Raw genomic sequence first — 27,084 nt, forward strand, 5'->3', positions numbered from 1 at the left:
GAGCTCCGCCTGAAGATTCAATTGTTCTTCCTCGGACTCACCTTGCCTCTTACATCTATGTAACTAGTACCTACTTAGACCTGAAAGTGTTATATAAATGAGTGCGGCACGAAGGGGAACTAGACAGGACGCCTTTAAAAGAGTCCTATTCAGTGCATGGTTATTGACTCAATAGCATAATTATCAATATTCTCGATATTACTATCATCCAAACTATACTTGTCTTTCAGGTCGAGGGCTTTAATCTCTACCTTTTACGCCCAACATGTCTAGAGCCCTACCTTTCACGGTCAGTACCTCTCATTCATCCCGACTACCTTGCTGAAATCCTCTTTTTCCAATGTAGCTAGACACGCCGTCCCTACTCCACAAGGCCTCCCTGCTAGATGGTAACTGGGTGCAATCTAAATCTGGTCAAAGGTTCGACGTCGAAGGTATAAACCAATCTGCGCCATCTTGATCCTATCCTAGAGAACAGCCCCCTTCTAATCAAGGGTTACTATACAGACCCTGGCACGGGCAAGGTTTTCGCCTCCTGCCCAACCAACACCGTCGCCGACGTAGACGCCTACATCAAATCCGCACAGCGCTCATTCCTCACCTACCGAGCCACAAACCCGCGCGAACGCGCAAAGATGCTGCTGAACTGGCACAGCCTGATCACCCGATCCAAAAACGACATCGCAACGCTTGTTGTATATGAAACCGGTAAGCCTATGGCGGAGGCCCTCGGCGAAGTCGAGTACGCCCTGGGATTCGCATGGTGGTTCGCAGGCGAAGCGGAGCGTATCCGAGGATCAATTGCGCAGCCTTCTATCTCAGATAGAAGAAACCTCGTAATCAAGCAGCCGATCGGTGTCTGTGTCGCGCTTGTGCCATGGAACTTCCCCGTGGCGATGATCATCCGGAAGGCAGCAGCGGCGTTGGCTGCGGGCTGTACTATTGTCATTAAGCCGTCGCCTGAGACGCCGCTGAGTGTACTAGCTTTGGCGGATTTGGCGCTGCAGGCGGGGTTACCGCCGGGTGTGATGAATGTCTTATCGACTGATAGTGCTCATACCCCTAGTGTGAGTGAGGCACTATGCAAACATCAACTTGTCCGCAAGGTGACGTTTACGGGAAGTACAACGGTTGGGCAACTTATTGCGCGGCATTGCAGTGAGGGGTTGAAGAAGGTTACGCTGGAGCTTGGAGGAAATTGTCCATTTATCGTCTTTGATGATGGTGATTTGGACCAGGCCTTGGCGGCGTTAATGGTGCTGAAGTGGCGGACTGCCGGGCAGGCGTGCACGCATGCAAATCGGGTATACGTGCAGAGTGGTGTGTACGACCGGTTCTTAAGCATGCTCGTTGATGCAACGAGACGGCTTCGTGTGGGGCATGGCGCGGATCCTGAGACTACGATAGGCGCGCTGACGACTAAGTCTGGACTTGTGAAGCTGGAGCGCCATATTGCGGATGCTGTTGCGAAGGGTGGGAAGATCGTGCTAGGTGGTCGTCCACTGGAACATCTGGGGGAAACTTCTTCCAGCCGACAATCATCTCTGGCATGTCGTCCGATATGTTGACTACGCAGGAGGAGGTATTCGGACCACTGCTTGGACTCTATCAATTTGAGACCGAGGAGGAGGCTGTCCGCTTGGCCAATGACACAAACATGGGACTGGCTTCGTACTTTTTTACCAAGGATGTCAGTCGCACGTGGCGATTGTTGGAAAGTCTCGAGGCGGGCATGATCGGCATGAACACTGGTACGTTATGCATCAGAATCGTGATTTTCGCAATTTTTGATACTGACGGAGCTGCTCAAGGTAATTCGTCGGCAGCAGAGTCTCCCTTTGGGGGTATCAAAGCGTCTGGTTATGGTAAGGAAGCTGGCAAGGAAGTCGCGATCGAGGAATATCTGATCGCCAAAACGGGAACGTTGACGGTTGGGGCGATCGCATCGAAGCTGTAGATAGCAGATAGCAGATAGCAGAGTTGATATTATGCAATTGATCTCCTCACTCCGCTGTGTATATTTCCAGAGATAACAACAACAGCCCTTTGGGACGTTCTTTCCCCGCTATTTCCCTTTTGGGCTCGTTGGTACCTTCCAGTTTGGACGTTCTGCCAAGCATTTCCCCCTTTGGTCATATAATTTGTATATGGATCTGTCATTGCACATATGTAAGGTTGTGCATTCAAACAGGAAGAATCCTTAAGCCCACAGTGTCCAGAACCTCTCTCCAGTCCCTTGTCTCATCTTCACCTAGCTTCCCCCAGATACTACGCACGGTCGCATACTGCCGATGATAATTTCTCATACCGTACACTTCCAGCCGCCTCCACCATTTGTCCCAGCTGCGGCGCTCTTCCCCAACAGCCTCACACGACGCCACGAATGCCGGCCACGTGATAGGCGCCGGAAACGAGGTGTGTTTACCGAAAGAAACCTTCAAGTCTTCGGCTTCATTCATCGCGGCGAGGACCGCTTGTTGTTCTTGGTGAAGGCAGCTCCTAGCACATTCTTGGATGGAGCGGTAGTAGTAGATCAGGGCGGCGTTGTGGAAGGCTTTCGCCTGGGCTCGCGCGATATCCACCATATATGCCTCTGCTTCGGAAGAGTCGATAGTTGAGAATAATTCGGAGGTTATGGTGTACGATCCTAGGTCGTCTGCAAGTGTCTCGCAGGCCTCGAGGAGAGTCTCCGGGTACTCCTGTCCCTGGGATCTGTAGTACGCGACATACTGCGAGAGGCGATAGATCCTAAAGATTGCCCCAGCGATCGATATTGTGATCCCGTAGAGAAACTCAATGCTAGGCTCTAGGGAGTAGAAGTCCGCGCCCCGGGGGACGTAGTCATAGCCCGGCCACGGTTTGGGTGTCCGATGGGGAAGCGTCGTCTGGCCGAATAAGTGCAGCATCTTGCAGATATTATTCAGGAGACAGGTTTCGTGACTAACTAACATGGCGTAGTGTCTCGAGGCCTGTAGTTTGATCCCTGCCTCTAAGTGGATCCAGTGGTCGGACATGCCGCCGTCCATTATCTGGACGAACATTAGTTCAGGGTGTGACACTATACTCCGAGGTCAACTCACATCTGCGGATACCAGAGACAGTATTGCGGCCATGATACCTTTGTAAGGAGTTGACTTTGTCGCAAGCGTACTCTGAAGTGCAACGAGGGCACGCTGCTTATGATGGCAGGCTAGTCGTTCGAGGGATTCTTGATCAGCTTCCATGCTCTGCAAATTGACAGCGGCAATAGATAAAACACCGTGGAAAACTGCAACACTTGCTGAGTGAAGCTGGTTCCAAGATTTTGGGAGGTCTAGTTGGGATGAGCCGTGGAGCGCAAGGGGAAGATATACAGTCTTCCAGGGATTCCTTGGGTGAGACACCGGTTGCATGAGATGTACCACATGTTGCATATAGTGGTGCATCAACATCGCTGCTGTTGTATCCTCCATAATAGCTAATGCCATATCATTTTCAAAGAGTATAACCCCCAGGTCCCCAGGCGCGCTTTCCCGGGGTGAATGATCGTTTCGCTCCATCCAGCCCGGACTTTGCGAGACGGTGACATCAACGCCCCGGGGAGTCGTTGCAATTTCATGGCTGGTAGGGCATAAATAATCCGGCAGGTTAGATAAGCTTGTAGTAGTGCTAGTCCTTGTATTCACGACAGGAGCATCATCCGGGGACTCCGTGGCGAGGGTTCCAATCGGTGTTTCTGCCTGATCTCCGCCAACACATACGTCGCTAGGCGGTACCGTCGTGTCTACAGTTGATTCCGGAAATTGAGGCAATTCAGATGTGGTTTGATATGGCGAATCCACCATAGGGATAATGGGACTGTTGGTAGTGGGCTGGTTAGTCTCTTCCGAGCCACCCATCGCAGTATCGCCTGGATTCGGGCTGGATGGATGATCGATATCTCTGGTAGACGCAGATTGAGTTTGAAAAACCGAAAAAGGGCCAACAGTTGTCGTTACGGCAGGACACGTTGCCGATTTTTCGACTGTGGTGAGAGCTCGGGTCACTTCACTATCCGTCATCGGGGCACAGGAACCTCTGTCTAAGCCTCTGCCATCAGTATCTGCTTCTCCTGCGCATGGGTATGCTACTCGAAGATTTCCATACGGACCTGACCGAATGCGCCGCCTGCTGGTGTTAGGGCCCGCGTTCCAAACCAGTCGTACGTCGTACCCCGCGCAGGTCAGCTTTGCCTGCTCACATGTCTTGCATCCAATGGGCCTTTCATCGCATTTAATCCGGCGTTTTCGGCAAGTCCAGCAACTGCACGTCGCCGCGTTAGCTCAAATAGAGAATGCGGCAAATTTGGAGTTACCCTGTGTAAGATATTGACTTGACAGGTTTGGTCCTTTGCCGCCCATCCAAGTCCCAGACGAGTTTTGCCATGGTTATATGGTAGGAGGCAAGCATTGAGATGCCGTTTCGGAGGCATTTTCACTATCTTGAAGTGCGGGGATTGGCTCGGATATGATTGGAAGGGAATACGGGCAGAATTACCTAGGTAGATAGATAAGAGAGAAGGCATTGACGTTGAGCAAATGAAGCCTCTTGTCTGAAATATTTTTGATAGACGCCTCGAATTTGAATGGGATGTTTCCCTTTTATCCTCCCTCGTTAGCTCCTTCCACTTTTAGTTCAGTCGTCCACGTCAACATCAGCTTGGGCAGCTTTGGCCGGGAAGTGCCTCCCTTAAAAAACTAAAACTAAAAAAAAGGCTGATCGGATATCTTTTTCTAGGCCGACATGGAGGTATAAGATCAAGCTCCGCCGCTTGTATATTTCCAGGTATAATCTATGCACACACCTACCCGCCAAAGATCAACACGTTATTCTCACCATGGACGGTCTTCGGTATACTACCAAGCACGACGTTACCATTGACGACGTCGTGTCCCTAACTCAGACCATGGTGCAGATCGACTCCTCGACCCCCGGGTCCGGTTCAAATACAGCCGGCGAGACGACCGTTGCGCAGTATATATGCGCATGGCTCCAACACCGCAATATCGAATGCCACTGGATTGAAGAGACCCCAGGGCGTCCATCAGTCATTGGTGTCGTCCGAGGATCGGGAGATGGAAAGTCTCTTATGTTCAACGGACACACCGATACCGTCACGCTCCAAGGTTATGACGGGGACCCGTTAAGCGGCCATATAGCCAACGGCAGGCTCTACGGACGCGGATCAGCCGACATGAAAAGTGGCATGGCAGCAGCAATGATTGCAACTGCCAGTGCTGCCAAATTGAATCTCCGAGGTGATGTGATCCTCGCGGCCGTGGCGGATGAAGAATGCGATAGTATCGGTACAGAACAAGTGCTGGCGGCCGGTTGGCGGGCAGATGCTGCTATTGTTGCAGAGCCAACTGACTTCGCCATCATTAACGCCCATAAAGGATACGTTCTCCTAGAGGTTGACATCCACGGTATTGCCGCCCATGGCTCTCGTCCAGACCTCGGTGTTGATGCCATCTGCAAGGCCGGATACTTCCTCGTCGAACTGGATCGCTACTCTCAGAGTCTTCCGCAACGTTCTCCTACCGGAGTCGAAATAGACGCCCCAAACGTCCATGTAGGCATTATCAGAGGCGGCGCCGAAATCAACTCCTACTCTGCCAAATGCACAATCTCTATCGAGCGGCGCACCGTTGCAGGCGAGACCGCGACATCTGTGGAAAATGAGCTGCGACCCATTCTACAAAAGCTCGCATCAACGGTTCCTGATTTTACCTTTGAGCTTCGCACGACATCTTACCGGCCCCCTTACTCGATTGCGTCTGATCATCCCTTTGTCAATCTTGTCGTTGAACACGCTGTAAAATCAACGGGCATGGCACCGCCGATTAAGAGCGAGACTTATTGGACCGACATGGCGTTGCTTTCTGAAGCAGGGATTCCGGGCGTGATCTGGGGGCCGAAGGGCTGTGGATTGCATTCGAAGGAGGAATCGGTTGAGGTTGAATCTATTCGCCAACTTGCAGACTCATTTATAGCAATCGCGGCGAGCTATTGTCAGGGTTGAGGGTCTTATAGCAGTTGCATGTCTATTTTAGTTTCTTCGAGTATACTGCTACCCGCGTAGCTAATAGACATGGTTCTCGAAGCAGAGAGGCACTCTTTATGTACTAACACACCAGCGATCCTACCGGTGATCCTAGGAGCAAATTTGGGGCCAACAATACCATACTGCCTGCATAGTTAGATGAAAATGGAGCTTGCTTCAAAGAACTTCTGTAATCTTAAGCTGCTTTCCTCTGTGTCTCTTCTTCGAGTAGGTACATATCCAGAACACCCATCGAATCTAGACAAGCTGAGTCGGGTCCCCAGGGGGAGCTGAAGGCTGATATTCGGAAAAGTCATACTCAACATCATAGTCCTCAGCGTCGACATCGCCATCAGAGAGTTCCACATCCCGAAGGTTCTCGCCCTTATCCTCTTCCTCTGCCGTGAATCCATAGTCCTCCTTCTTCACCTTCTTCCAAGCAGCGATGGTCTGTTTCCGAGTAATATGGAACGGCAACTTGGAGAGCGAGACGCACCCGTCCTGCGTAACTTCGACAGTTTGACCAATGGAGCTGGCCGTATCGGTGGCCTTGTCCATAAGGATAATATGGATGAAAAACACCATTCCTGGCTGTGCAATTACCTTCTGGCCTCGGACAAACATGGGGAAGTCCATCCAGGTAGGGGCAAAAGTAGCGCCTAAACTGTAGCCACAGGCATTAAATCGTTGGTCTTTGAATCCGTTCTCATCTGCCACTCTCGCGTACGCTTCAAATACTTCCTCAATTGCGCAGCCGGGCTTCAATGCAGCCATCGCGGCTTCCATCTGCAGGATATTGACTTCAAACATTCGTCGGGCTAGTGCAGTAACACCACCGATATGGACGGTTCGCATGAGGCAGGCGTGGTAGTGCTTGTAGACCCCAGCATGTTCCAAGGTGAGTTGGCGTTCGATAGTTGATTTCCCGGCCGAATAGCGAGTCAGGACAGCCTTGTTCCCCGAGACGAGAATGTTTTCATTTGCGGGATCATCGCCACCACCTTCGTAAACTGTCCCGACGATTTCCCGCCATAGGTCCCCCTCGTATGCTCCAGGCTTAGCCAGTTTCAACGTTCTGATAAGTGCGAAATCAGCGAGGTAGGCTGCCTTGCGAATCTTGCGTAGTTCAGCTGGGGATTTGACAATCCGTAGTTCGCGGGTGAACAAGTTGCTATGGTTGACCAAGGTGCACAAACCAGCCACAGACTCCTCAAGCAATTTTCCAACCTCGAGAGTCAAAGTTGCAGAGTTGGGCTCATAGCCGATGCGTTTAGATGGCGAGTTGATGCCGAATTCTTTCAGAACAAGTGGCACCAAAGACACCGGGTTGCTGTCGGCATCATCCGATCGTATCATGATATCGTTGTATGTCAAGACAGAGGTGTAGAGAGCCTGTCGAAGATCTGGCATACGCGTTATCAACTTCTTCGAGCCATCCTTGTGGAAGTACATGGCTTGGAAGAAGACGTATCCGAAAGTGTCATATCCAGTGAGGTAGTAAAGAGTTTCTTGTTTCGTAATCAGGAAGCCATCGAGTTCCTCTTGCTTCATGAGTTTGAGAGCGCGTTGCTGTCGCTCCTCAGACTCTTTTTCGGAGAAATGAAGTGCCTTTTTGAACGGTTGGGGCTTCTTCAAGATGGCCATTTTGAGTTTCTTTGCAAGGCAAATGCCAGAAGGATGGATTGATAGCAGAGGGCGGAGGGAATATTCGACCTTTTATCGCTCTCTTTATTTTCAAACTCATACTGGAGGTGGCTCTTATGTATTTTGTATACTACTACCAAAGTATATCATTTTCTCTTGCTTAAGTCGCCAGACAAGTCTATCTCGGAGCAAATCCGGAGTCTTGCCTCGTCTTAGGAAACTGGCGAATGCGGCAAGAACCAACGAGCAATACACTAACCGCATCAGGAATAGACTAATTCAGAGACTGGGGTAAGAGGCGCCACGCTGCAAGGGCCATTTGGTATGGTACGCCCATACGTCCTTATGTGGGTCACATAATAACGCGTAAAACGTTGTCTTTTAAGAAACTACCTATCTAGGTAGATAGCTATATCGGATTAAGCGTACCCAGATTGTGTATGTTGTGAATTATCCGCGCAACTCGTGGAGTTCTTGCGGGGTATCTTTGAATTAAGGTTCCACGGAAACATGGAAGGTTAAGTGGTTCCAAGGTTACATGTGGGTTCATCGCGATAAGCTGAATATAGCAAGAACGAGCGTTCCAAATAGGGCTTGGCCTTATCTTCGGATTCAGTGTCCTCAGATAGTGCATGGCTAACGTTCGTCGTTTGAATGCGTTCAGCGTTTATACAAAAGTACACCCTCCAGCTTGGCTTGCAATCTGTTCCAACGCATCTATCATTACTTACCACTTTGCATACTCACTTAACCTCTTTAGGTCCTGCCTTTTTATCCATCATGGCAATAGAAGACGATGAGAAGAAGGATCAGCATGGAACCGACATTGCCAGTACTGTGAGCGCTGATATCGTTCCCATTGACATGTCTGAGCATGGTACAATGAAGCGTGCGTTGAAGCCGCGCCATTCACAGATGATAGCCCTCGGAGGCTGTGTTGGTGCGTTCTCCACGAAGCAGGATACCAACCAATTTCTAATACACATTCCTCTAGGAACGGGCCTTTTTGTTGGCACTGGGGCGACGTTGGCTTTGGGTGGACCAGCCTTCCTGCTCACTGCTTTCATTGTTCTGATCTTTTTGGTTTATATCATTGTGACGGCAATTGTCGAGATGGTAGCCTATCTTCCAGTCGGTGGTGCTTCACTATCGTACTACGGCACTCGGTACGTCTCTAAAAGTCTGGGCTTTGCGATGGGATGGCTCTATGTCTATTCTTTGGGCATCCTGGTTCCGTACGAAATCACGGCAGGTGCCTTGGTCATCGACTACTGGGATAGGTAAGAGATCCGACACTTCGCGTTATCATCCAGAAATAACAGTCCCCTGCAGCCCGGTCAATGTAGCAGTCTGGATCACCGTCTTTATGGTCCTCATAGTCGGCCTGAATTTGCTACCTGTGGAATACTACGGCGAGTCAGAGTTCTGGTTTTCGACCATCAAGGTCTTCACAATTATTGGGCTGTTGGTCCTCTCAATTGTGCTGTTCTGGGGAGGAGGGCCTAAACAGTCCGGCATCTTGGGCTTCCACTACTGGAAGGACCCCGGTCCTATAAACACTTGGCTGGCCGACGGAGCAGGTGGCAGGCTCGTGGCATTTGTTCGGACCCTTGTCCTAAGCGCGTTCCCTTTTACATTCAGCCCAGAGCTACTTATTGCCACAAGCGGAGAGATGCAGAATCCTCGAAAGGACCTCGGAAAAGCCGCCAACCGCTTCGTTATTCGTCTAATTGTGTTTTACCTTGGCACGGTCCTGGCAATTGGCGTCATTTGTCCTTCCAACGACGAAGACCTCGTCAGCAGTGGCAGCAATGCAAAGGCCTCCGCTTTTGTTGTTGGGATCAAGCATGCTGGGATCCACGGCCTGGGAAGTGTTGTTAACGCCGCAATCCTCACCACTGCCTGGTCCGCTGGCAACGCATATCTATATATGAGCTCGCGAGCTCTTTACGCTCTGGCAATTTCTGGCCAAGCACCCAAGATCTTCCTTCGCTGTACCAATAGAGGAGTGCCCTACGCTGCAGTTCTAGCATGCAGCTCCTTCGGTGTTCTGGCCTACCTCAACTGCGCTAGCAGCAGCTCCACCGTCTTCACCTGGTTCGTCAATATCACCAACACCTCTGCTTTTATCTCTTGGGTGTGCTGCTGCATCGTGTACCTACGCTTCCGATCGGCCTACAATACCCAGGGCAAACCCGAGCTTCCCTACCGCAGCTGGACCCAGCCATATGGTGCATGGTTTGCTTTATTCTTCTTTCTTCTTCTAACACTTATAAATGGCTTTAATGTCTTCTTCCCGGGACAGCTTTCGGCATCGAGCTTTTTCACGGCTTACATCGGCATTCCTGCATTTATGGTCACCTACGCCGGTCATAAGCTATTGAAGGGGCGATCTGATCCGTTGTGGATTACTTCTGATGAGATTAATATTTGGGATGGCTTGGAAAATATACATTAGTGACATATTGAGACACCTTGGTCGGGTCAAAGAGCGGAAGATGTAATCATAGTCCCATCATTGACATGAGGGGTTCATCTATTGGAAATATAATACCTACACACATAGGTAGCAGGCATCCTTAAATACATGTTGTAGATAGCCGCAGATATACAGCCCTTGGAATGTCATTCAGAGACCCGCTTCCATTACCTAGGTAGATATGTAATTGATTTCACCATGGATGAAAGGGCACACAAAGATCGGCTCCACTCTCTGACCCCACCGTTCCAAGATTGAAGGAGGTTTGAATGTGGAATTGGCTCCGTAGTTCAGTCACTAGTACTCCGTAGTTAAGAAAAATGCCGAACTATAACCTTAAAATAGGGGGTGAATCCCGAGATTTTGCCTTTGTCCCCAGACCTTCTACATGAGTATTGTGTAGATATACTTCGATTTTATATCGGAGGCCCAAAGCGTCTGACATAAAAATTTCTCAACGCTCCCATAGTAAGCCCTTTTTAAACCGTCGATGTGTTTCTTCTCTTCTGGTCAAAACTCTTCACTCGCCCCAGTTTTACCATCGTCTTACATGTCTCCTATTGTCCAGTAAACAGGGAATCGGATTGGGTCTGGATGCAGTCCAGTTGAGCTCTGTAAATCGCGCGAAACATGTTCCGTACATACGGGCTACTGACAGGCCACCTTCGGGTACCTAAGGTGCTTTTGCTACGAACTGTACAGATATAGACTATACCTTCCTGAGTTCTCCACTACCCCCAGGCGCTGATACTCGTGCTCTTTGCGCCAATTTTTCATTCTTTTTACAGAGGTAGCCCTCCGTGACCCAGTGTATATTCCCTCTCGTGTCTGTCCCTATTGTCTGTTCATTGTTCAGCCAGTCTAGCCAGCCCCCTAAGCTATGCGACTAATAATGAACGAAGAGTACGCTGTCCACATACTTCACAGTTATAAAGCATAGTAGAATAGATTTAACCTGCATTTCTGGGAAGGCAATCGTCGTTTAATCCACCCATGGTCCATCAACGGCCACTTTTCCAGAGCCCATGAGTGAAAAGTGGAATATGGGAGAGTAAAGTCCGGCTTGAAGCTACACAACGAGATTAAATACCATTACTTTATCTCTGATGCCTGTCAACGCAATCGTGCACCCTTCGTTTTAAACATTGGGTCTCAATCGAAGTTGGCCTGGTCATGACGGCAACCTTGATAAGTCGCTGACCATGAAAGAGGCTGCATGGCTTTTGAATAGCCGCAGCCAGACATCCTTCTAAAAATTGGGGAGCTGCTTGTATCAAAATTTACAACGGGTCTTTAACCATAGCAGCCAAAGGTATCTTGTTATGTCACAATTTGGCTTACCGGCCACCCGGCTCGTACAGACCAGGAGAAGATATATACCCATCAGTATAGGGACTCTTAAAAGTGCCCGATATAACCAGGGACTGTGTCACAGTGTTTCAAGATCAATTTCTTAAAAACATCTGCCATCATTTATCTGCCAATTTTAAAAGCTGCCTTTTGTTCCACATGTTCGTCTGCCGGCCCTTAGAGGAAACTCCACTGAAAGGCCGCTCATCGTCTTCTGACGGTTTCCTCGCCGTTCGATTGTGTGCCGTGCCCGCAAGATCGCCCTCGGTCCACCAACAAGTGCCCCGCCCTTGTCCCATCCTTCTCCATCCTTCTGGATTGGGTGAAGTGCCTGAAGGCCCGTTCTCGGGTCTTTTCAACCTGAACCTCAGAATACCCCATTTTGAAGAACAGTACTCTGTATATAGGTATGTACGACTGCAATTTTAAATGGGAGTAATATCCCGAAATTGCTTCTAATGACTCCATGTAATATCTGTAGTAATCTGTATGTGTACTGAATCAACTCCCAATGTCCTAGTTATTAATTTAAGCCAAAGATCCCCAGCCATTTTATATTGTATGGAAAATCACACAATCGAAATCATTCCGAAAGGATAGTCCAATTAAGCATGGGAGAGGCTTAGCATCGCATCTATGGTTCGGGTGATCGGAAACCCAGTACCATGGGACCAAAATTTACCTGGGCACTTTATATTGTACCTTAGGACTACGGAGTACATCATACAGAGGCAGTTACCTAGGTAGTATCACATGGTCCAACATGGTAACAATGGACTTCCATACAAGGAAATGACTGGAAGTCGACCTTGCACTAATCTCACTAACACCCACTATCTCCCCCTCCGACGTCACAGGTAGATGCTGTTTCCACTGTAACCCACTCGCTATAGTCAACGTCGTGGATTAACCGGCTTGGCAGGGGAGATGCGAATCCCGAATATTAATTTTTGGGGGTTTTTTGACTTTTTCTTTTGTTCCATCTAATAATATTCTTCGGATTCTTTTCTGAGTTTCTGTTTCGTTTTAGTTGTTCCCCTTTGCCCATTTAGTCCGGCCCCCTCCTTTCTCCCGTCCTTCGCCTCCCCCTCCCCCTTTCATTCTCCTGAACCTGCGGGGAGACCTCTTTTTTCTTTCACATCAAAAATGGCTGACGCCAAAAAAACCCGCCGTCCTGATTGTCGGTGGCCTCGGTATGTCTTTCTTTGTCTGAATAGGATTCCTTTCCGACTGACATTCCCCGTCTTCAGGCTTCATCGGTCGACACCTCGCACTATACATCCACGAGAACAACCTAGCCTCGGAAGTCCGTTTGGTAGACAAAGTCCTGCCACAATTGGCCTGGTTGGCCCCAGAATTTGAAGAGGCATGCTCCAAGGACAAGTTCGTCCAGGCAGACGCCAGCCGTGAGCGTGAGTGGCCCGGCCAATTCCCCCCTTCCTCCCCCAAAACAAATTCTTACCTTCCCCGGCTCCCCCACAGAACATTTCCCGCGCATCTTCGACCGAGCCAATGGCGAACAATTCGACTATGTGATCAACTGCGGCGGCGAATCACGTCACTCCCAACCAGACGATGTCTATGAAGTGCGCAGCTACGCCCTCTCCGTCGCACTCGGCAAGGAAATTGCCCGACGCGGCATCCCCGCCTTTATCGAAACCTCGACCGCGCACGTCTACAAGGGCGGCTCAACGCCACGCAAGGAGACCGACAAGCTCGCCCCGTGGCACAAGCTAGCCGCGTGGAAGCTCAAGGCTGCGGAGGAATTGCTTAAGGTCCCAAACCTGCAATACTGCGCGCTACGCCTACCCCACGTCTACGGCGCCTACGACCCGGGCTACTTCGCCACGGGCATTTGTCTGTCCGCCGTCCATGTCGATCTCAAGCAGGACTTGGAATTCCTGCACACAAAGGACTTGAAAATTAACACCCTGCACGTCAAGGATGCTGCCAGCGCGCTGTTCGAGGCTGCCAAGTGGCGCGCCGCGAAGGGCTTCATCGACCCCAAGGAAGGAGTTGTTACCTTCAATGTTGTCGATCACAACGATACGAAACAGGAACATGTCGCCAATGCCTTGACAGAGGTGTTCGGTCTCAAGGTCTCGTTCATTGGGTCGCTTGCTTCGCAGCTCGCCAAGCTGAACCTCGACGATGTCCTTGATGATATGAATGAGGTCGGTCTGCAGACTTGGGCTGAGCTCGTCGAGAGAGCCAATATCACCCGGCCTGGACCGATCAGTCCGTTCCTGGAACGTGACATTGTCCGGGACCAGGATATGTCCATTGACGGGTCGAAGTTCGAGAATGAGACTGGCTGGAAGCCATCGTACCCGAACTTTGGGGCTGACAGTATCCGCGAAATCGTGGACAGTTACAAGCGCATGGGCTGGTGGCCATGAGAGAGGATTCCACTGGTTTTCGGATCTTTCATCTTTCGTCTTTTTCTCTTTTTCTTTTAAAGATATCCCGTCCCGTCGGTTATTTTACTCTTTCTATCCCCCATGATTCATTAACGGTCTCCCCTACCCGATGAGGAAAATCGATCATCTCATCGCATTGTGTCTGAAAAAGGATGCATTGAATCCCCTACGACACGACCCTCTCATGATATGCATCTCCATACGCTCTTCTGTCCACTTTTTCTCTCTCCGACTACCTCTGAAGCTATTTATCCAGACAGACCTGTCTAGCATCGCTATGTGTGAATCGACCTTGTACTGTAATTGATAATTGCTGTTATATGGGGGGTCTTCTCTTATTGTTTCCTGCATATATGTTTCTATTCTGGTTTCTTCCCTCGTTCTTACCTTTTGCATGGCCCTGCATTGGCAGCATATTGAGCCCTTCCCCCATTTATTTGATATTATATTTCCATCTCAATCCAACGTTCTCTTACGTACTTTTGGTTTGTATCTATTAAACATAACTGATCATACAACCCACAATGTACTTTTGTGCTAGCAATACAGCGCTAATTCCGTTTTCGTCATGCATCATGCATAGACCCTGCAGGTATGTTGCGCAGGTTCCGCAGAGGAAATATCCACAACCCAGGTCTTATAGCGAAGTCTAAGTACATTCGTATACATAGGCCTACATGCCACTACGGGAGGCAGAATTTGATTGACTTGTGCCAAATTTGAATAGGAACGATTGAAAACAATTATTCGAGACTTCTAACCCTATGACCGAAATGACAAAGAGCAGCGGAACAGGAACTGTGCAAGGTTCCGACTGCCATGCATGTGTGTATTTGAGCAAGCCATTCAGCCAACCAAGTTAAGGGGTCTTTTGTGATGCTTTTTTTTTTTTGGTTTTTCTTTTCTTTTCCCTCGTGTATACTGGCGTATACCGATCTTATCGTACCCACGGCCGCCACTAATGCAGGCTCGCAATTTGAGCCAAGCCCTTCTGTAATGAGAACCATGAAAATGCCACTGGCAGTCGCAGTTCTCTCTCAAACACGCGAGTGCAACCAGAGTTCCGAATAGATCAATAGCTAAATTTGAAAGAATCGTTAAGCAAAAGAAACGCACGCCGTCCTGCCAAGGCAGACTGAGTGGAACCGAAAATATTGTACGAAGAAAGTAATGTGCGCAAAAACCGGAGATCGCAACCGAGTAATCAAGGCGACGGTGGTAGATTAGAATTCCCAATCCTCATCAACAGACTTGATGGCCCATTCGAACTTCTCACGGAGCGCCTTAGAGAAGAATTTTTCGATGGGGACGTCATATTTCTTGCTGAAGACGACAGTGAGGCGAGGATCAATGTAGTTCTAATGGGAATGATTAGCTGGTGATATTGTAAGAATCAGACCAGGAAAAACTCACAATCTTCGAGGTACCTAGGGCAACCTCTTTGTTGTCTTCCTTGTCCTGGGCCTGGACAGACATTGTTTCGACCCGCTGGTCGATCTTGTTGATGGAATTCTCAAGCTTTTCCACCGTTGCGCCTCGAGCCTCGGCCTCGACCTTGCCGGTTTTGTTCTCCTTCTTGAACTTCTTCTCCAACTCCTTCACAGCCTGTAGGCGCTCCTCGAGCTCGGAAACCTTCATTTCCTTCTCGCCATCAGCAACGCGCTTTTCGTTGTCCTTCTCAAACTTCTTGTTGATCTTGTTTCTCTGCTCTTCAATCAAAAAGGCTTGGTGTTCTTCGATCCATTCTTTGTCGAGATCCTCATCGATTTCGAAGAACGCCGCACCCTTCTTCTTCTTCAGAGTTGGGTCCAAGTCAAGCATTTGCTGCTTTAGTCGCCACTTCTGGTATCGAAGGCCCTTGATCTGCGCAGTCAAACATACGTTAGCTCTGTGCCTCTCGCCATGAAGGCGAAAATATAGAAGACTCACCCGTTCACCCATCTTTTCCATTGCATTGGCATGGCCAGCAGTGACAGTACGCTTGTGGTTACACAAAATGGCAACCTTACGGTTGGCATCATTGTATGCTTTCACCTTTTCGGCGATGGTACCGCCAGAAGCATTCATCTCGTTGAGAACACAACCCATGGTATAAGAGGCATTGTACGTACGGAAAACCTTGGCGGTTAGACCTGGCATGTAGTTGGCAAGATGCTTATTGAGGGCAGACGTCTTTTACTTGTCAGTAACATCCAAGACTGCACGAAAAGCGGAGAACATACCGTAAGGCGGTCGAAAATTTCATCGCCATTCTTCTTGGGTGCCTTTTTGAAGATCTTCAGGTTCTTGAAAACCTGCAGATCGACCTGGACTTCATCGTAGAAACGAATACTATCCTTACCCAAGAAATCGAAGACAACAGTGTTGGGAGGCTTGAGGGTAACATTCTCATACTTCAGAGAACAGCAACCGACGGTTTCGGCCTCGTCTTCACCTTTCTCGTTTCCAGCACGCAGAGCAAACTGATCAATAAGATAGACTGCCGTGGCCTTCTGCCGTTCCACCATCATATCATGTTTGAGGTTCTTCTGATAATCCTTACGGATTTTCTCGATGTGCTTCTTGAGTTCACGGGCTTTCTCGAATTTCTTGAAATCGCTTTGCCCCTTCACATCGGAATTGGCAGCTAACATGACGTACTTGTAGTTGCCATTGATGTTTTCCTGCCACATCGCAAGCCAGGTGCCTTCCTGATCATGTTTCACCTCCTTCCACTTGTGCCCAGGAGGTGGCGGTGGGACCTTTGCGTCTTTGCCGATATTGATAGTGATTTGCTCAGGTTGCACACGTGTCTTGACACGCCCGGTCTTCGGGTGCTCACCGCGGCCCCGGAACAGAGAAGGCGGTTCCACACGGAAGTTGCCCACCTTCTGCTTGCGACCATCCCAGATGCAGTACTGGTAGGGAGCTTCTTGCTCATCCTTCAAAGCCTTAGCAGCCTTCTTCTCTGCTGGTGGCAAATGTCTCTTTTCCTCGCGCTGGGCATCGTAGAATTCGAAGATAGGCTTGAAGTCGCATTTGGCAAACTCCTTGATGTCTACCTTGTTGCCCTTGGAATCCTTCGCGCCGCCGCTCTTCTTGATGACATCTTTGAAGTCGCTGAAGAAGTTCTTCTGGAACACAGGGTTTTCCACGTTGTGGGTTGAGTTTAGCATCGTGCCGAAGAAGCTAGCAACCTCTTCGGCTTCAGGTGCAAGAGTGACCGGAATACCATCATATTTCATCTTGACATTCTGGGGCAGCAGTTCATATTCGGGGGGGAACACCACACCATTGTGTTCCAGAGTTGTCCACTTGATGGTTCCATCGCCCTTGCTTTGGTCTTCCCACCAGCGGTACTCCTCCTCCTCCTCTTCTTCCTTTTCTTCGGCATCCTGGCTTTCTTCCTTCACCTTCGCTTTGCCCTTCTTGGGGGCCGCTTTGCTGGCGGCGGGCTCTTTCTTGACGCCGTTTGTCTGTTTCTTGGCCGCCGCAGGCTTAGCCTCTTTCTTTGGTGCAGCAGGTTTGCGCGAAGGTTTAGCCTCCGCTGTTTGTTCAATTTTCTTCTTTTGCACGGCAAGCTTCCGTTCAATGGGGACGTCGGAATCAGACTCATCCCCGATGGATGTTTCGGCGGGCTTGGGAAGTTTGCGTCCGTTGCGTGCCAAGGGGACATCGTCATCGGTCTCGGGGTCTTCATGCTTCACAGATGTACGTCGGCGTTTGCTCTGTCGAATGGTCAGACGCTTCACCCGAAAGCAACACAGTATAGTCGCACTGGGAATAACAGGAGTTATCCCGGGGGTAGGCCTACCAAAGGCTCATCTTCTTCACTGCTTTCTGCTTCTGCGTAGGACTTTTTTCGCCCACACTGGTCCGAGACTTGCGCTTACCAGCACCAAGCGCATCTTCTCCATCTTCCATCTTCACATCCTTGTCTTCCACAGGACCGAATCGGATGGATATTCCAGGATCAACATGGCCATTTGTGGCAGGGCTGGAGTCCGCCATTTTGACGACCTCGGGGGACTTTGGGGAAACTAGAAGTGCAAAAAGATGTTAGGATGCCGCTCGAGTTATGTTGAAAGTGTGAAGAAAGTGACGTCAAAGTGCGAGATGCAGCATCTAGAACTGATCTACAAGAAAAGTACAATTGTGTAGAGGGTAGAGATATGGAGTGAGAGGATGAAGTGCAAGTAGAGCGAAGGTCCGCGACAAATTGTATAGGTGCGTAATCACAGCCGAATCACCCGAGGAACGCACCTTTAACACGTCCATTGGCGCGCATGAGCGGTGCATCGTCCTCCGAGGAGCTCATGGTGGTAAGCCTTGGACTAGCAATAGGGAGACGAGGGTAAAATGAGAGAGCTCGGTGTTTTGGTACGGGGAGGCGTCCTCGTGCGCCGAGTCGGGCAAATCCAGCCGCCTGGTAGAAGGAAAGTAGGGAAATTCTGACCAATGAAGAGTAAGAATATGGTTATAAGATCTGCTGCATCAATGATACATGCAAACGGGGGATGTTGCGGGTCAATCGGAGGAATAGAGAAGATAGGTGAGAAAAGATGAGAGGAAACAGAGGAAAAGGTTGGGGGACTTGGAATGGAGGAATGCAATGGGAAAAGAGGCCCTGAGGGACTACAAAATTGGTGCCTGAGGCGTTAAGTGATGTTATGTAAATATTAATGCCTGAGGCGTCACTGCGGTGGAAGTCGGAATGGCGCACCGTAGATGCTTTCCCTTTCTGGTTTAGCGGCAGCACGGAGACAGAACCTCCCTGGTTCTCAACTTCCTTCCCGACCAGCGAGGCATCCCCGTCTAACCTTCGTCACTCCCCTCCTCTCCGCAGTCACCATCTGCTCGATCATTTTTCCTCTTTAAATCTCTCGCACAATGTTCTCCCGTGCCGTCCGCCCGGCCCTGCGGGCTGGTGGTGCCGCCGTCGCTCGGTAAGTCTTCATCCGATACCTCGTGCCAAAGTCCTTCCACCCGACGTACTCCGACGCAACCCCCTCGACACCATTGAAACTGGAAGATATGCTGGATGTTAGAGGAGTCGAGAACGACAATTGCTGACTGCGAAATCAAGCTCTGCCCCCGCCAATGCCGCCACCTTCGCAACTCTGCGTGAGATTGAGGGTCGTCTCAAGTCCATCAAGAACATCGAGAAGATCACCAACACCATGAAGATTGTTGCGTCCACTCGTCTTACTCGTGCCCAGAAGGCCATGGACGAATCTCGCGTCTATGGTAAGACCTCCAACACCGTTTTCGAGCAGGCCGAGACCAAGCCTCTGGAGGACAAGAAGGTTCTTCTGGTTGTTGCCAGCTCCGACAAGGGTCTTTGCGGTGGTATCCACTCCGGTCTGAGCAAGGCCACCCGCCGTATTTTGGCCGATACCCCCAACGCCGATGTTGCTATTCTCGGTGAGAAGGCCAAGGCTACACTGTCCCGTCTCGCTCCCGAGCACATCGTCTTGAGCTTCGCCAATGTCTGCAAGGACATCCCCACCTTCGCCGACGCCCAGGCCATTGCCGACCAGATCGCTCTCCTGCCCGAGGATTACGCCAGCGTTCGCATCATCTACAACTCTTTCGTCAACGCTCAGTCCTACGAGCCCGTCACTATCGAGGCCTACTCCGAGGAGGCTATCACCCAGTCCGGTGAGACTTTATTACGCTCAAGCAATTCACTGAGACTTAGCTAATGTCCCATGTAGCCAACATCTCCTCTTACGAGGTTGACGACGAGGTCCTGACCAGCCTCCGCGAGTACGCTCTTGCCAACAACCTCTACTGGGCTATGGCTGAGGGCCACGCCTGCGAGATCTCGGCTCGTCGCAACGCCATGGAGAACGCCTCCAAGAACGCTGGTGAGATGATCAACAAGTATGTCTTACGTCCAATGTTTTTTTTCAACGGTTCGTTTCTAACAGGCCTCCAGGTTCCAGATCTTGTACAACCGTCAGCGCCAGGCCACCATTACCGGCGAGCTGGTTGAGATTATCACCGGTGCCACTGCCAGTGAGGATATGTAGAAGCTTTCTTTTACGGGACCAAGTCTCCTTTAGTGTAGACTTGTTCATATTTAGATCGACCTTCAGCTTGTGTAAAACCAGAGTCAATCCATTTCCATTTCATATGTACAGATTTTGCCCTTGTGTATAGCCCTAGCCTAGGTCATTCAACAATATGAACAATATAGTCGGATGAGTTCTGCTATTCAATGAGATCCTGGTAATATCTGATTTACAGTCTATCCAATGGCCATTGTTAATGTACGGTGCCCTCGTGTATAGCCCTAACCCTGGTGACTATGTATGTGCTAGTACCTATGCTGTCGATTATGAGATACGATGTAATCCGGAACTATGCCATTCTGGGAAGTAATCCTTTGTTCAATGGGATTCGACTCACAATAGGATTGTCAATTATCCTCAATTATCCTCAATTACTATATCCCAGTCTCTTCTTCTTCTTCCTCTCTCTTCCTTTCCTTCTCCATGATCTCTTTCTTGCGCCAGTTCTTGAATCTCACGCTGAATATCCTTTCTGCGTGATCTTTGTTCATTATTCCACTTGTGTTCACCTTCCTCCAGTGCTCGTACTCTTGTTTATCTTCTATTGCTATTCCTTTTTCTAGCGTCCTCTTCACCATTCTCATCGTCTTTGCTGTTACTTCATTTAGTTCCCTATTTTCTCAGGCCTCTACAGTGGCCCTTCTTTCTACCTTGATACCCTACGTTTGTGCAGTGCCTAGGTGAGTATGTATTGATATGGTCATTATCATCTATCTCGCACACCTTCCTTACTAGCACATATGGTCTGATTACCCATGGTTCCTTCATTTCGATTTCACATTACTCTCTCCGTCTCTCTCTTTCCATCTGCCTGTTCGAAGATCAGCAACTGCTATTTATCGTCAAGTCCACAAACCCATATAACGAAATCACTAACATCCACTATCAAGACTTGTGTGACCGCAAACATGTCGACCGTCACTGTGGCCACTGATGCCTACGATATCCTTGGAGTTGAGCGAGATGCCAAACTCCCTGACATCAAAATTGCCTACAAGCGCCTTGCCTTGAAGCTCCACCCAGACAAGGCTGGAAATTCCCCTGCAACTGTTGAGCGATTCAGAAAGGTGTGTCTACCACATCAAGATATACCATACCCTGCTGTTGAACATCACTGACAAGCCATTGTAAACAGATTCAAGATGCTGTTGAGGTCCTCCGTGACGAAGACCGTCGGCGTTTGCTTGACGAGGCCCTGAAAAAGAAGACCAAGAGACATCTGGATCCCGAGGATGATATACCGGCTCGGGTCTTCAAGAGCAACTACAATCGTTCATCAAAGCGAGAACACCACACCCATGATTTCAAATGGTCGAACCCATTTGCCGAACCAGCATGGCATCACCGCCAGCACACCTTTAGCTACTACTACAGTTACGGAACAAGCGTGCACATGGACCCGGAGTCGGCTGAGTCCAAGGCCAAACGAGCGCAATTTGAAGCAGAAAATGTCCAGTGGGAGAACGAATGGCTTGGTACTGATCCAGAAGTGCAGAAGGCACGGGCAGAGCTTCGCAAAGAAAACATGCGGGCTCGGATGAAGCGTGACCTAGCAGATATGGCGAAGGGCCAGGATGAAGACACCAAATATGCCGATTTTGACCATGTTGTTGAAGGAGTCTTGGACGAACTCAACTTTGGCCACGAAGATTTCGTGCATGTCCTGCCTGAAGAGAACATCAAGACCTGCAACCCTGCTGACACATTTGACACATTTGCCTATGAATACGCCAAAAAGTCCCGTTCTGGTGCCGATGATCCAATTCACTCTGATCGCGCTTCGAATCCTCAGTCTGCTACTGGCAGCGATTCATCCTTTGAGTTCACAACAAGTAGCGACTCCACCAGCTACACCCATTCAGCCAACGGGCACTCGAATTTCAAGTCAACCGTTGAAGACTTTGAATCTACTACTGATAACTCCGAATCCACCACTGACGACTCCAACTCTGACGCTGAGAAACTGATCAACTCCTACATGGTCGGCCACGATTCGTTGCTCCCTGTAGTCTCATTCCTCAAGCAAAAGCTTGCCGATCCCCATGGACGCTACACTCTTGATGATATCGGCGGTGAACTTAATGGTATTATGCTGGAGGCCTATTGCGGCTGGTTGGAAGAGGTTCGTCTTTCGGTCCCAAATGCCTCGCCTGTTACAGTTCGGAATGACCCCAAGTTTTGCTCCCACCATGGTCTATGGTACAAGGAGTTCGGTCGTCCCGTGTGCAATGTTTGCAACTTGTGGATGCCAACATTCATCCTTACCTGTCCTGGTTGCGGTCTGAACGCCTGTGTCAGATGTAAGTTCACGGGTTGTGGTACGCAGGAGCAGTGATTGATCCATGTTGGATCACAAGTGTTTTCAGTTCTACCTTTGTTTCTCCTTTATATTGTTTGTTCTGTCTAGATTTTCCTTTGGTCTGGATTTCGCGCTGTTGTCGGGAAAGGGGGTAGGAGACCTCGGGGGTCGTGGGAGGAAGACCCTTCCGATCTTAATTGTCTGTTCAACTTTCAAAAAAGGAAAAAAAGGGAAAAAGGGAAAAAAGGAAAAAAGGAAAGGAAAAGGAAAGGAAAGAGGTGGATTCGGCGTTCGCTCATTCTATCGATTTTAATGAATCTCGGTCAAGATACCACTTCGTTCTCATGCACAGATATAGTGACCTCCTGCTCACCTCGAACTCACATCGGCTTCTAATTCTATCCTACGTGCCCTCTCCTCTTACAGGATGGACTCCTGTCTTTGTGCTCTATTTGGCCAGGGTAAAAGAATAGAAATTGCTTCTCAGTCACTTACTTCCGTTGTGCTTCTGTTTGAAACACTATACGTTCACCTTTGCAACAGAAATCACTATCTGCTTCCCTGGTGTTGACATTCTCCTCCTGCCTCACTCAACACATCTTCAGATCCAAGACCCCGATTGTCACTACGATGCTGATGTGGTCGAGCTCAATCCTCGTAAGAAGTACAATTGACAGATTTGTCAAGCCTTGCTAAGATCGAGGACAAGATAACAAACATGCCGTCGACGCCCCAGAGCCAGTTGCTCAACAGTTTCCTGTCCCTCCTTGGCGGCGTTCGAATAACAATCCCATTGGGAGTTTTTACCTCTCCTGGCATCGCATAGTACCGAAGAGCTCAGCTTCGGGCCATTATACTGAAATATATTTCCGAAATAAAACAAAAGACAGTCTCACGTCTATAAGGACTCCCCTAATCATATATATGCATTGGTCATACTAGAGACAGATGTATCTTGTCTGACGACATGGGTGCGGATTGTCGAGAGATTGCGCGCACGAGTACGAGTATGTGGCCTTCCCTGGAGTGTCCAACCAGGAGGCTGTCCATGGATGTGCTGAAGCTAAACAAGAAAATACCAGATCCCCGGAGCAGATTACGAGTGTCTTGGCTGCAACCGGAGTCGTATCAACTACCTCAAACGATGCGTTACATGACTTATTGAAGTTGTCTAAGTCCGATCATTCGCGGCCATCTGCGATGGATCACACTGGTAATGCCTGAACGGAGATGACACGGTAGCAATGGCTATTGACTCTGGTTCTCGGTGTGGCTTTGTTGGTAAGGTTGAGCCACTCCATCCAACTGTGACTTTTATCCATGAGGGATGTCTGGAGATACAGAATCAGACAAACTTCATTCTTGGATCTATGCATTCAATGATTTTGAACAAGTGTATCCTCTATTCTGGACCTACTATTCTACAATTCTTGGGTACTGCTCCCAGCCGTCATGCAACAACTAGGGAAAGGTAATTGCGTCGCAAATAATCGCTTTCTCTACCTATAGATTGGCCTAGGAGTGTAAACTACGGCCCAGTGCACTCTCCACACGACGGACTCCATAGGGAGAGAAGTGTATGATAAATAGAATGAGAGATTGATGTACACTTCAAGAAGGCGAAGGTGACAAAGGACATCTAAATGGAACATTGGCAATTCATTTGGCTAAGGATGATATAAGGAATCGAATTTGTACCTAGGTAGAATCACCAGGTCGTTAGCGAGAGAGATCGCATAAACGGCCAAATATTCTTCCAGGGTTGTTCTTCTTCAAGTCATCTGTCAAACCGGTAAACCACAAGCTCTCGATTGCAGTTCTCGCCCATCAGATACTTCTCACTACCAGCGATCTTCCCCCTACCGACAAAATCCCAATTGTCACAAGTAATGGTCGAGCGAGGTGTTTGGATACTCAAATAGGTAGCCTGATTTTGTACCCACGTCCAAGTATCAAAGTGAAGACAAAAGCCAAGATTCGGCTCGAGCACAGTCACTTGAGAAATGATGCCAAACCAAGGGTCCTTCATGATACAACCATTAAGTTCCATACTCTCAGCCTGCATGCTGCAGTTCCCACGGTAAGGCGGTAAAACTCCCTCGAAATGCCGGCGCCAATGAGGCCCATTTCCAACTAGAGGGATGCTTGTAGTAATGGGCTCGGGCAGCCCAAATATTTCGGGTGGTTCGTCTTGCGGCTGGATAGAAACATTTTCTGTAATTTCGACCGCCTGGGCATCATCCGTAATCTCCAATCGTTGGATGCTTGGACAGCCTCGTTGTCGGATGTCGAAGAACTCCAGGTCTCGGAATCCGAATCGTGCCACGATTGATGGAGAGTCACCAGGTGAGTCATCTCTCAGTCGCCCTGTGGGATCCAATGAAGGTCGGTATGATGATACTTTCGATATGTCCCAGACAAACAAAGACTCAATGGGCGCATCCTCGTCGGCGGTGTACAAGCTGCGATTTGGCTGCCATATATAAATCACATAATGGGTGTTACTATGCGAGGAGAAGAACCGATCTCGCTCGCTCAGCGGATGTCCCAAAAACATAATCTTCCATTCATTGCGCGGGGTTATACTCCATCCCTGATTCTCACCCCTTGTCACATCAAAGGAGGACGCAAAATGACGATGCACGCCATCGCTATCATTCAGCCAGTGGAAGGCCTTTGGTTCAGCCCATTCAACGACGAGCAAGCTCTTCTGCAGCCGTACTCGACGAACGACCTTGCCACGAATAATAAAGGGTACCATGAACTGCCGGTCCGTTTCCAAATCCATGAGCACGAGACACTGATGATCTGCGCTGGGGTAGACCAGCAGGTCGTTCTCGAAAGTCCATAAAGCCTCAGAGAACTGGCGGTCAACGAAGCGCCTCATATGACTGGCGTGCGACTCCCATGGCTGCACCTGGTACCATTCACGGTCTCCACTGCTACCAAAGTCATCGCAGAGGCGGTACTTCTGGATAGAGCGGGGCTTGCCTCGTGCTAGGTAACTATATCGTGAAGCGACCTGGTCGAAAAGACGACGACCTTGGTCTTGTTCTTCAACTGATGTCTCCGTGCCCAGGCTTTTGACTTCTTCTGTCCATGGGAAAAGTTTCTTCAGGAGTGCGAGTAGGACGGCCGGGTTGCTAAAGGCTTCATTCCAGGCACGCGAGACACGGCGACATCGGACTAGCTCGTTCGGTTCTAAATAACCTAGAATCATCCAAAAGAGTTCGCGAGGTAGGAATGCCACACCATGGCTCTCTTTCGGTCTAGTCATTGCTAGGTCGTGCTTATCAAAGAGAAATTGGCCTTGGATCTTTAGAGACGTGCTCTGTGCAATGAAAAACTTGAAGAAACCCTGAGGGTGTCATTTGACGACAGTTCCCCTAATATCCTAAGGTAGTAACGCAGTCCTTAGCATAATGTAGGTAAAGGATGCATCAATGGGGAGTGTGTCGATTGTTTACCAATGAGAGGGATCGGTGGTTGCACCTTTACCCGTGCAGATGATCGTTGCTTCCGAGGTTGACTGATCGTCTTTTACCCCAACTACACTCATCAAACGCCCGTTCTCACCACACATAAGCTTGCCACACAAGTGGCATGGGTCGTGATGCGATGGCCGCCATGGAGCTCCGAGTCGACCAATGACGAACAAAAACAAACACCAAGCTCCTGGCTCTCCTCCGCGGCGAACAAGCCGAGTTCCATCCTCGACTGGACGGCGTTCACAGAACTCAGAACCATTATCCCAACTGTTGTCCTAACAAGCGGCATTCTTATCGCAGTGCGCTTCCACCGCCGTTACCTGCGGCGCATCCCCGACGCGCCTAGCATCTCGTCCTCATATCTTCGACGGCGGAGCATCTTCGGCCAAGTCACCAGCGTCGGCGATGGAGACAATTTCAGGATATTCCATACACCGGGTGGCCGCATGGCCGGATGGGGCTGGCTACCATGGAAAAAGGTTCCTACCGTGAAGAAGGATCTGAAGGATAAAACTGTTCGTCGCCCACCACCTACCTACCTTGGCTCTTCCCCCAACCTCGGCGCCTCCAGCTCACAGCAGGCATAATTATGCCATGGAATTATGCCATAGCACAATCCAACCCTTCACATCTATATCCAGCTTACATATTTACTCAAACGCAGATCCACATCCGTCTCGCTGGCGTCGACGCCCCAGAACTCGCCCACTTCGGCCGCCCCGAACAACCCTTCGCGCGCGACGCACACACATGGCTAACATCATATCTGTCCAACCGACGAGTCCGTGCCCTCGTTTATCGGCAGGACCAATACTCGCGCGTGGTAGCGAGTGTCTTCGTCCGGCGCGCATTCGACTTCCCGCCATTCCGTCGGCGGGATGTTTCTTACGAAATGCTGAAGCGTGGCTTAGCCACTGTCTATGAAGCGAAGATTGGCTCGGAATTTGGCGGTGATAAGATGGAAAAGAAATACCGCAAGGCCGAGTGGTGGGCTAAGAAGCGAGCCAGGGGGCTTTGGAAGGATTATCGTCGCGTCGGGTCTGGTTGGGAAAGTCCGAGGGAGTACAAGAATCGGATGGGTATGGGAGATCCCCTTCCGATCGAGAAAGGGAACGGGAAAGGGAATGGGAAAGGGAAGATTGGGCAGAAATAGATGAATGAGTTGCGGTAAGCTGGGCTTGCGATCATGGCTATGGTTCTGGCATTTACATTTGCATACGAGACGGAACGACTACGATTTCATTGTACAGCGTTGTACATCCATGGCTGGTATGCAACTATCATGCT

The 27,084-nt window shown here is 49.6% G+C and overlaps 11 protein-coding genes across 11 annotated transcripts; 7 read left to right on the plus strand and 4 right to left on the minus strand.

The window, feature by feature from the left end:
• Positions 1 to 265: 265 nt before the first annotated feature.
• On the plus strand, positions 266 to 1,957 carry N7489_009610 (NAD-dependent succinate-semialdehyde dehydrogenase; the record flags this gene model as incomplete). Its single annotated transcript, XM_056715360.1, has 5 exons — positions 266 to 289; positions 347 to 434; positions 508 to 1,484; positions 1,532 to 1,751; positions 1,812 to 1,957. 5 exons carry the CDS (start codon positions 266 to 268, stop codon positions 1,955 to 1,957), a joined length of 1,455 nt encoding a protein of 484 aa, XP_056562982.1.
• Positions 1,958 to 2,183: 226 nt separating this feature from the next.
• N7489_009611 (fungal specific transcription factor domain-containing protein) lies at positions 2,184 to 4,040 on the minus strand (the record flags this gene model as incomplete). The annotated part of the gene is made up of 2 exons (XM_056715361.1): positions 2,184 to 3,029; positions 3,081 to 4,040. 2 exons carry the CDS (start codon positions 4,038 to 4,040, stop codon positions 2,184 to 2,186), a joined length of 1,806 nt encoding a protein of 601 aa, XP_056562983.1.
• Positions 4,041 to 4,855: 815 nt separating this feature from the next.
• On the plus strand, positions 4,856 to 6,040 carry N7489_009612 (uncharacterized protein; the record flags this gene model as incomplete). Its single annotated transcript, XM_056715362.1, has 1 exon — positions 4,856 to 6,040. One exon carries the CDS (start codon positions 4,856 to 4,858, stop codon positions 6,038 to 6,040), a length of 1,185 nt encoding a protein of 394 aa, XP_056562984.1.
• Positions 6,041 to 6,319: 279 nt separating this feature from the next.
• N7489_009613 (M24 family metallopeptidase) lies at positions 6,320 to 7,705 on the minus strand (the record flags this gene model as incomplete). The annotated part of the gene is made up of 1 exon (XM_056715363.1): positions 6,320 to 7,705. One exon carries the CDS (start codon positions 7,703 to 7,705, stop codon positions 6,320 to 6,322), a length of 1,386 nt encoding a protein of 461 aa, XP_056562985.1.
• Positions 7,706 to 8,485: 780 nt separating this feature from the next.
• On the plus strand, positions 8,486 to 10,163 carry N7489_009614 (uncharacterized protein; the record flags this gene model as incomplete). The annotated part of the gene is made up of 3 exons (XM_056715364.1): positions 8,486 to 8,645; positions 8,700 to 8,985; positions 9,038 to 10,163. 3 exons carry the CDS (start codon positions 8,486 to 8,488, stop codon positions 10,161 to 10,163), a joined length of 1,572 nt encoding a protein of 523 aa, XP_056562986.1.
• A 2,517-nt stretch (positions 10,164 to 12,680) lies between these two features.
• On the plus strand, positions 12,681 to 13,933 carry N7489_009615 (NAD-dependent epimerase/dehydratase family protein; the record flags this gene model as incomplete). Its single annotated transcript, XM_056715365.1, has 3 exons — positions 12,681 to 12,714; positions 12,785 to 12,946; positions 13,017 to 13,933. 3 exons carry the CDS (start codon positions 12,681 to 12,683, stop codon positions 13,931 to 13,933), a joined length of 1,113 nt encoding a protein of 370 aa, XP_056562987.1.
• Positions 13,934 to 15,177: 1,244 nt separating this feature from the next.
• On the minus strand, positions 15,178 to 18,251 carry N7489_009616 (DNA topoisomerase 1; the record flags this gene model as incomplete). Its single annotated transcript, XM_056715366.1, has 7 exons — positions 15,178 to 15,312; positions 15,368 to 15,817; positions 15,884 to 16,126; positions 16,177 to 17,661; positions 17,748 to 17,779; positions 17,827 to 17,973; positions 18,197 to 18,251. 7 exons carry the CDS (start codon positions 18,249 to 18,251, stop codon positions 15,178 to 15,180), a joined length of 2,547 nt encoding a protein of 848 aa, XP_056562988.1.
• Positions 18,252 to 18,795: 544 nt separating this feature from the next.
• N7489_009617 (F1F0 ATP synthase subunit gamma) lies at positions 18,796 to 20,045 on the plus strand. The gene is made up of 4 exons (XM_056715367.1): positions 18,796 to 18,879; positions 19,020 to 19,594; positions 19,651 to 19,819; positions 19,875 to 20,045. The coding sequence occupies exons 1-4, from the start codon at positions 18,824 to 18,826 to the stop codon at positions 19,966 to 19,968; spliced, it is 894 nt and encodes a 297-aa protein (XP_056562989.1). The 5' UTR covers positions 18,796 to 18,823; the 3' UTR covers positions 19,969 to 20,045.
• An 873-nt stretch (positions 20,046 to 20,918) lies between these two features.
• On the plus strand, positions 20,919 to 22,345 carry N7489_009618 (uncharacterized protein; the record flags this gene model as incomplete). Its single annotated transcript, XM_056715368.1, has 2 exons — positions 20,919 to 21,077; positions 21,146 to 22,345. 2 exons carry the CDS (start codon positions 20,919 to 20,921, stop codon positions 22,343 to 22,345), a joined length of 1,359 nt encoding a protein of 452 aa, XP_056562990.1.
• Positions 22,346 to 24,086: 1,741 nt separating this feature from the next.
• On the minus strand, positions 24,087 to 25,586 carry N7489_009619 (F-box protein; the record flags this gene model as incomplete). The annotated part of the gene is made up of 1 exon (XM_056715369.1): positions 24,087 to 25,586. One exon carries the CDS (start codon positions 25,584 to 25,586, stop codon positions 24,087 to 24,089), a length of 1,500 nt encoding a protein of 499 aa, XP_056562991.1.
• Positions 25,587 to 25,922: 336 nt separating this feature from the next.
• N7489_009620 (thermonuclease family protein) lies at positions 25,923 to 26,950 on the plus strand (the record flags this gene model as incomplete). Its single annotated transcript, XM_056715370.1, has 2 exons — positions 25,923 to 26,312; positions 26,462 to 26,950. 2 exons carry the CDS (start codon positions 25,923 to 25,925, stop codon positions 26,948 to 26,950), a joined length of 879 nt encoding a protein of 292 aa, XP_056562992.1.
• Between the last annotated feature and the right edge of the window lie 134 nt (positions 26,951 to 27,084).

The sequence above is a fragment of the Penicillium chrysogenum genome, assembly GCF_028827035.1.
Source record: "Penicillium chrysogenum strain IBT 35668 chromosome Unknown utg000005l_segment0_segment0, whole genome shotgun sequence".
Lineage (NCBI taxonomy): Eukaryota > Fungi > Ascomycota > Eurotiomycetes > Eurotiales > Aspergillaceae > Penicillium > Penicillium chrysogenum.

Bases quoted from the DNA above. Each gene is read 5' to 3' on its own strand.
- N7489_009617 (XM_056715367.1), top strand. From the start codon at position 18,824: ATGTTCTCCCGTGCCGTCCGCCCGGCCCTGCGGGCTGGTGGTGCCGCC. The intron at 18,880-19,019 runs GTAAGTCTTCAT...TGCGAAATCAAG, and splicing joins GGTGGTGCCGCCGTCGCTCG to CTCTGCCCCCGCCAATGCCG. The intron at 19,820-19,874 runs GTATGTCTTACG...ACAGGCCTCCAG, and splicing joins GCTGGTGAGATGATCAACAA to GTTCCAGATCTTGTACAACC.